Source organism: Miniopterus natalensis, chromosome 9 (genome assembly GCF_054644295.1).
Source record: "Miniopterus natalensis isolate mMinNat1 chromosome 9, mMinNat1.hap1, whole genome shotgun sequence".
Classification (NCBI taxonomy): Eukaryota; Metazoa; Chordata; class Mammalia; order Chiroptera; family Miniopteridae; genus Miniopterus; species Miniopterus natalensis.
This window is the reverse complement of record NC_142089.1, coordinates 25,069,137-25,078,017: the sequence shown is the minus strand read 5'-3', so window position 1 is coordinate 25,078,017 and position 8,881 is coordinate 25,069,137. Positions and strand designations below refer to the sequence as shown.

The following is an 8,881-nucleotide window of genomic DNA, read 5'->3' as shown; positions in this document are numbered from 1 at the left end:
GTCCCTCGGAGGACAGCTGGGAGACAGAGAAACAAGACTCACAATGCAGTCAGTGCCCTGAACACCCATCCACATGACTCAGTAGCACCAGTACACACTCTTCCTCAGCCCCAATCTCAACTCTACACTGGTCCTTGGGGGACAGCCCATGGTTTGGGTGACAGATGGACACCATGAAATGTCTTCCAGGCACATCAGTCTTTTAGTTCCCTTTTGTTCTAGAGTCTTAGTAGTTAACAACAAAAAAAAGAGGTATCTAGCCATTAAAATATTTTATTGAGACAAAGCAAATAGCTTTGGGGTATGCTTTGTGTCTGAATCTTGAGGACGTTTCATTACCTTCTGGAGATGGCACACATGGTATTAAGTTAGGTAGAGAGAATGGCAAGGGCACTGATGTCAGAGGATTCCTGGCGCAGTGAGGAGGAAGGGGTAAATGCCATTGCAGTCACTTTGTGCGCTTGCTTCAGGCATGCAGGAGGGAGACAAGTTGGAAAGGCTTGAGGCCACATGCAATCTGTCCCCACCGACCTTCCCAGACCCATCTTAGGTCACCCTGTTTCTCCGTTCACTCCAGGTAAACTGAACTCTGTCTTTGCCTTGAATGTGCCATACTCTTTCCCATTTCAGGAATTCCATATTTGCTATTCCTTCTCTCTTCCCCCTTAACCCCATCCCACCTCCATCCTGCCCCATTATCCCATTAACTCCTGTTCATTGTCAGGCCTTGGCTTCAACTGCAGCTCCTCAGAGAAGCCTTTCCTTGAGCCCTCAGCGTTGAGTTAACCTTCCAAAGCACCCTGTACCTCTCTCTCATTGCAATAAAGACACGTGGTGCAGCATCTAAGTTCTCTGATAGCAAGTTTCACTGGGCAGGGACCATGGGTGTCCAGTTGGCCGCTGTGACTGGGAGAGTTGATAAATTAAGTATAGCAAATGCAGAAGTGGCAGCAGGTACAAAAGAGGGAGGGGATAAAGAGGGTTAAGTGTTGTTCATCTATAATCGTATGAGAAAAATATTTTCTTTTGTTGTTAATCAACATGAATTGAATTATTGGAATATAATTTTTCACCTGTCAAACTAGCAAAGTTTAGAAAAATGCTGATACTTAATGCTGCGGAGGATGTAGTGATACTGACACACACATTTGCTGAAAAAAATATAATTGGTTCTACCTTCCCAGAGCAGTGTCTTCCACATAGCAGAGGCTCAATGTATCTGTTAAATGAATAGTAATAATACTAATAATTATGGCTCTATTGATTAAACATTTATGTGCCAATACAGTTAAGAATTTTACACATATTCATTTAATAAAAATATCAACAAATGGAAAGCATTCAACAAGATGTATCATGAATCATAAATTCCGATAGACCTTTGATGCCCTCAGGATATACTGTAAGTTCTTCAGGCTGGCCTACAAGAGCTTCCATGGTCTGACCTTAATAACTTCTCTAGCTTCATCCCCAATCCTTTGCTGACCCCACTCCCATCCAATACCCACCTTGTTCAAATACTTACTTTGTGCTTTAGTCAGTAAGGACAAAGATGGGAAGAGATTTTCCTGGGCCCCAGAAAAGAGAGCTCAAAGTGGGTGGGGCAGGCATAAAAATGGGAAGAGACCAAAGTCAGGTTTGCCAGCAGCTCAGCCTTCAGTGGGATACACTGATATTGTAGAGGTGAGACAGCATTACATAGTGAGATCAGGATACCTGACTCCTAGTCTTAGTTCTGTCTGTGTGACTTTTAACAGTTATTTCAGGACACTAGGCCTCAGTTTCTCCACCTCTAAAATGTGAGTTTGGGAATCAATACCTAAGAGCTTTCCAATTCTGACATTTTTGTCCTTATGAGGGACTTAAATAAAGTTCAAATCAGACTAGCAGAGCAGCTAAAATTTGAGTCCTGGTTTTGACCTCTTAGCTGTACTCACCTAGGATCTCCAAAAGGGAAATGTGAGTTAAAAGTCCAATTTCCAATACTCTCATATAATTCTAGTTCCCCAAAGCTTTACATTTCCTTTGGAGGCACATGCAGCTCTTCTCTCTATCCCAATTGCTCCTTAATTACTGAATCTTCTCCTGAGTAATGGGGTCTCTCAGGACTAGGGGCGTCTTAAGGTAACACTGGAATATATTTGGCTGTACCCTTAGGGACTCCTTGAACATTTCTAAAAATGAAATCTGCTTGCTATTTCACTCTTTCCCTGACAGCAGAATGTTTCATTATTGGGCAGCATTAATCTCCAGAGGTATTTTTTGTAAATTGACTTTAAAGTTTGCCCCATCCTCCTGCAACTTTCACCAATTATTTCTAATTATTTCCCCTGTCAACATACAATACACATTTCCACCTTTTTTTTTTTTTTTTTTTGCATGACAACTGTTGAAGTATTTGATGAGATCTCTAAAGTTCCTAAGTCTTCAAGCTCTGCTTCCTCAGTCTCTTCCACTGCTCCTCAAATAACATGGTTTCACAGGTTTTTACTGATAATATCTTTTCTCAGTATAGACAAACTCTAGCTTGTCATTTATCCCTTAAATTGTAGGTCCAGGAATTAAAAACAGTGCTCTGAGCTGGGCTGGGCATGGCTCAGAGGTTGAGCATCGACCAGGAGATCGCGGTTCTATTCTCGGTCAGGGCACATGCCCGGGTGGCAGGCTCGGCACCCAGTCGGGGGTGTGCAGGCTGCAGCCGATCAATGACTCTCTCATCATTGATGTTTCTATCTCTCTCTCTCCCTCTCCCTTCCTCTCTCTGAAATCAATAAAGATATATTTTAAAAATAAAATAAAATAAAATAAAAACTAAAAACAGTGCTCTGGGTAGCTCTTGGGCTCTTGCTTAACTTTGATAAATATCAGTTTTCTCGGTTGTAATATGCAGTTAATAGTAGGTATTAATTTTTTGCAGCATTAAAGGATGGTTATGGTTAATGTAAATGATCTGGATCGCTCTCTGTTTAGAAATCTTGAGAGCTATGTAAATCCAAGGGAAAGCTCTGAACAAGTCAGCGAAATGGTTAACTCCATGGGAAACAAAGTTCAGCACCACGGACAGTTCCACCATATGTAACACCAGTCGCTCATCCCTCAGGGCCACAGCTCTGGATTCAGTTCATTTACCCAACATGTATATAATGTCCACCATATGCCAGGCCCTGTTCTAGAATCTAGTGATATACAATGAACAAAAAAAGATGAAAATTTCTGCATTCTTGTGAACGATAATTGGAAAAATTATGTAGTACATTAGAAGATGCTATCACAAAGAAAGATAAAACAGGAGACAGTGATATGGAATGTGAGATATTTCAGTGCTAAACAGGATGGTCAGGAAAGACTCAATTCTTCCCTGAGAAAATGACATTTGAGCAGATACTTGAAGGAGGTGAGGGTGTAAACCATAAATATATCTGGGGAAAGAGACTTTCTAGAAGTGGGAACAGTAAGTCAAAAGATTCTGAGTTAGGGTGAGAAGCAGCAAACAGCTGTATGGCTGGAGTGAGAAGTGAGAAGTAAGATATAAGGCCAGGGAGGTGACGAGGGACTTCAGAGCCCTCATCAGGACTTTGGCTTTTCTTCTGAGCACTACAAGAAGCCACTGGATTGTTTTGATAGGGAGATTTACATAGTGTTTACATCATGATAGGATCATTCTAATTACTGTGCTCAAAACAGGCTTTGGAGGCCCTGGTGGGTGGCTCAGTTGGTTGGAATGTCATCCTGTACACCAAAAGGTTGCGGGTTTGACTCCCAGTCAGGGTACACACCTAGGTTGTGAGTTTGATCCCCCATTGGGGCAGATATGGGAGGCAACTGATTGGTGTTTTTCTCTCACATCGATGTTTCTCTCTCTCTCTCTTTCCCTTCCTCTCTCTCTAAAATCAATAAACTTATCCTTCAGTGAGGGTTAAAAAAAAAGTAGAATAAACTATAGAGGAAGAGAATGGAAGCCGTGACACTAGTTATTGCAATATTCCAGGTAAGAGAAGACAGTGATTTGGACCAGGTAACAACGGCATAGATGAGAAGTGATCATCTTGGGGATATATCTTTTAAAGGAAACTGACAGTGTCTGCATGTGGGATGTGGGAGAAAGAAAAGCTAGGAAGACGTTGAGGTTCTTTTTTCAACCTCAGCCACATCAAAAGATGGCATTGCCATTAACTGAGTTGAGGAAGACTGTGAGAGGAGCAGGTTTATAGAGGATTAGAAATTGGCTTTCATAAACTGTTAATTTTAATATTCTTATTAGATATGCACTTGAAGACAGGTGTCAAGTGGGCAGTTGAATAGATGAATTAAGAGATCCAGGATGGAGATATATTTCAGATTTATCAGCATATACTAGTATTTATAGCCTAGGTTGTACCCAAATTCAGATCCTTCTAACTCCAATAGTATTGCATACTGCCTATAACATGAGTAATAATGTAATAATATCATTTTTCTCATCCATTTGAGACTGAGTCTTGTCCATGGCTTTATGTGGCATAATTTTAACCCAAATAGATAGCTATTTGTCTTTTCATGATCAGTGCACTATCTCAGATATTGAAATTCTGATCCAAGATTTTGGGATTCTCTACCAAAAAAAACCAACCCTGTCAATTTTCAATGCTGCACAATATGCATTTTCTGCCCTCTAAAAGTGTTAGTACACAGGTTAGTTTTCTCTCACAATGTCACCTAAAGAGCACCTATTTTGTGCTTGGTAACCTGTTAAAACCTTCATGAAATTTGATGCTGTGAGAGACACATTTCAGCTTAATGTGGTGGTAAGAAGCTGGGACTTGGAGTTTGAGTCCTGACTATCACTTACTCTCTAACTGACCTTGGATGGCTGATTTTACAAAGTGAAAATACTGATACCTCAAAGGTTGTAATGATAATCTGATGAGATCATATTTATCAACACATTTTATAGGATGTCATTTTATAAATAAGTGTTAAGAGAGTAACTATCACTTCATAAGTTATATAGATGTCTAATTATTGAGTTGTACACTTGAAACTAATATAACACTGTATGTCAACTGTAATTGAAAAATAATATAAGAGAGTGACTATCAGATGTAAGGAAACTCTAAGGAATACCCAAGGACCAAGGGACAGTACCCAAGTTGGGACAGACTTGGGAGGAGTTCAGACCTCATTGGAGAAGGTGTGGTTCATGTGCTGAACTGCAGAAGAGTTCACTGGTTTAGCCACGCCAGAGTTGGTCTGGAGTTGCAAACTATAAGTCACCTTCCAGAGTGTAGGTAAGGGAGAGGGCAAGTAGCAAACAGTGGTGTGGACATACAGTTAGATGCTGGTGCCAATGGGGACAGAAAGCCTCCATAGTGTGTGGGCTTGTAGATAGCACAGCTCATTCTGTGACCCTGAAGGCTACAGATGCTACATGCACACTTGTGGGGCTTACTGAAGGAGTCCACCAGGTGGCTGCATGCTGAGGGTGTCAGGCTGTGGGGCGCTGTGGTTTCCATGATGAAAGGGCAGCCAGACTGAAGTTGCGAGGTCACTGTGCATTATGGGCTGCCTGTGGCCCAGGCTGGAAAAGCAGAAAATCTCATTCATGCTGCACTGTTCCTCCAGTGCCCACTGAGAAAGTTTAACTTCATGTTCACTTTAAAAAAAGAAATACTTAAGGCACTTGTGTCGTTTATTACAGAGCATATATTGAAAGCTGCCTTTAGAACTGAGATAATAAATGAGTAACAGATACAGTCCAGCCTTTTGGCTACTCAGCTTCCATGTGCAACCCTCTATCAACATTCAAACTCCCTTACAGCAAACAAAACAACTCTATATTTCTACCTAGTAAGACACATCTCTCCTTACAAGTGAAGATCATAGAGTGTATTAATTACTCCTCAAATTCAGTGCCAGTCTCACTGAATATTCTGTTATCTAGCAACAACATTATTGTGTTAACTTCCAGTAACACGTGTGTTAAATAATTTTAAAATAGTGATAAGAAATAAGGAGAGAATGATTATGTACAAATAAACAAATGTATATTCTAAGCATAGAGTTCCCAATTCTTTCCCCAGTTCTCCCTCTTTGTCATCTCAACTTCAGCACCATAATCAGCAGCTGCCCTTCCCAACAACTTCAATCTGGAATTCTCCCTGGAACACCACATCCCTTGCAGCTTTTCAAAAGGGTGATTCTTTTTTTTTTCTCTTTGTCTTTAATATTTTTTTAATATTTTTTTATTTTTCAATTACAGTTGACATACAATGTTATATTAATTTTAGGTGTACAACTCAGTAATTAGACATCTTATGAAGTGATCACCCCAATAAATCTAGTACTCACTTGACACCTTACATAGTTACTACAGTAATCATTGACTATATTTCTTATGCTGTATTTTACATCTCCATGACTATTTTGTAACTATCAACTTGTGTTTCTTAATTACCTTTACGTTTTTCACATATCTCCCCAACTCCCATCTGGCAAATGTTAAAAATGTTCTCTGTATCTGTGAGCCTGTTTCTGTTCTGCTTGTTCATTTATTTTGTTCTGTAGATTGCACATTCAAGTGAAATCATAGGACATTTGTCTTTCTCTGTCTGACTTATTTCACTCAGCACAGTGCCCTCTAGGTCCATTATGTTGTTGCACATGACAAATAGTCCAAAGTCACAAAACAAGTTAGCAAGCTTGAAACTAGAACCCTGGTCACCTAATGTTAAGTTCCGTGTCCTTCCACAACACAATACAGAGTATACCGTGTTAGCCCCATGAACCACATTGGCTCCATGCACTAAGTCAGGTCTGTGGGCTGCGTTGGTTCCATATACCATTGGCTTTGTTCTCAATGTCTACAGATATCTATTGTTTACATGTCACTCTGATTACCTACATTACTTAGACCCTCTACTGTGTCCATATACCAAGTAACTCACAGTTCCCATGTTTCATGTTGGTTATACATGTATCTATTGGTTCCAGTGCCATTATAGTGAATTATAGTATTATCTCCGTTATTTGCTGCTCTCACTGAGGAGGGTTATACATCCATACCCACTGGCAAATGACTGACATTACTTTTCTGGGAGAAGAAAATGCTTCCTGCCCTTTTGCCACCAGGCTTGAACATTTAACTTGCTTTGGCTGATAGGATGCGAGCCAAGGGATGTGTTTCACTTCTGAGCTGACGCTTTAAGAGTCATTGTGTACTTCAGCCTGTGTTCCCTTTTCTCTGTCATAAGAACGCCATGTTCCACAAAGGGCTTCCTCCTTCGGGATGGATTCAAGAATTCAATGGAAGAAGGCTTTCATTCACCTACAACTGACATAAAACATGAACAGTAAATCAGCTTTTGTAAGCCAATGAGATTATGGAGCTGTCACTGTGCCACAAGGCAGCCAGTTAATCAAAATATCCATGTTCATTTCATATCCCACATTTGTTCCACTGACCAAGTACTATGTTGGCTCAAATGCACAATGTTGGTTACACACATTATAGATGTTGTCTCTTTCATCGTCAATGGATATTGTACCTCAGGACTCTCCTGATTCCCAGTTCACCAGGCTACCCTACACCGCCCCATCACTTTGAGAAAAGCCCCTTTGATGTCCTTGTTCCTCAGACTGTAGACCACAGGGTTGAGCAGGGCAGTGAAGACATTATAAAAGAGTGAGACCTGCTTGTCTTGCTCAGGGGAATAGCTGGAGTTGGGCCTCATGTAGATGTAGGTGGCTGGAGCATAGAAGAGTGAGACCACAGTCAGGTGGGAAGCACAGGTGGAGAAGGCCTTGCAGCGGCCCTTTAAGGACTTGATCTTGAAAATGGCCCGGGCAATATGGATGTAGGAGGCCAAAATGAGGGAAAGTGGGGCAGCAACCATGAGCACACTGATAACCAGGTCCACAATCTCAATGAGGTGGGTATCCATGCAAGCCAAGCTTCGCACTGCGGGGCCTTCACAGAAGTAGTGGTTGACCACGTTGGGCCCACAGTACGGCAGCCGCATGGTGAAGAAAGTATGGATCAGAGAGAAGAAGAAACCGCAGGCCCAGGCCCCAGCTGCCAGCCGCCGGCACAGGCTCCAGCTGAGGATCACAGTATAACGCAGCGGGGAGCAGATGGCTACGTATCGGTCATAAGCCATGACTACGAAGAAAATGCACTCGGCCAGGCCCAGGGCACCGAACATGTACATCTGTAGCCAACAGCCAGCAAAGGAAATGGTCTGAGAATGAGCGAGAAGATGCACCAGCATCTGGGGCATGGTGGTGGTGACGTAGCTCATGTCCAGCAGAGAGAGGATACAGAGGAAGAAGTACATGGGAGTGTGAAGGTGCGGGTCCAGGCAGATCAGGGTGACAATGAGCCCATTGCCCAGGACTGAGCACAGGTAGAGGAGAAGGAAGGCAACGAAGAGGATCCTGTTGGACGTGGGGTCGCTGGAGAAGCCAAGCAGGATAAATTCAGAAACCCAACTTTGGTTCTTCACTGGAGACATCCACATGGTGGGGTCTATAAGAGAATCACACTCATTTAACTGCCTTCTAAAGTATGGTAGTCTAATAAAAGTATCTGCCCTGGGGGCAGGTAGACTAGGATTTAAATTCTGGCCCCACTACTCTGCTGTCTTGAGCAAGTTACTTAACCTCTCTGAGTCTCAGTCTCCTCATCTGTAAAATGTGACTAATACTAATATTAATACTAATCTCTCAGGGTTTTTATGAGTAGAGGCACTGTAGATGAAACATCTAACACAATACCTTAAAACAATAAATAACAGTAAAACTGCTCATATGCAATCTCCCCGGTCTTACTTTACATCCCACAGTGGACAAACTGGCCCCTCACATGCCTAACAATCAGTTTACATCACATCAGTTCCAGCCCCCA

General features: G+C 41.9%; 1 protein-coding gene across 1 annotated transcript; it reads right to left on the bottom strand.

Moving 5' to 3' along the window:
- Positions 1-7,547: 7,547 nt before the first annotated feature.
- LOC107542713 (olfactory receptor 2A12-like) lies at positions 7,548-8,495 on the bottom strand. The gene has a single exon (XM_016220148.2). The coding sequence runs from the start codon at positions 8,493-8,495 to the stop codon at positions 7,548-7,550; it is 948 nt and encodes a 315-aa protein (XP_016075634.2).
- Between the last annotated feature and the right edge of the window lie 386 nt (positions 8,496-8,881).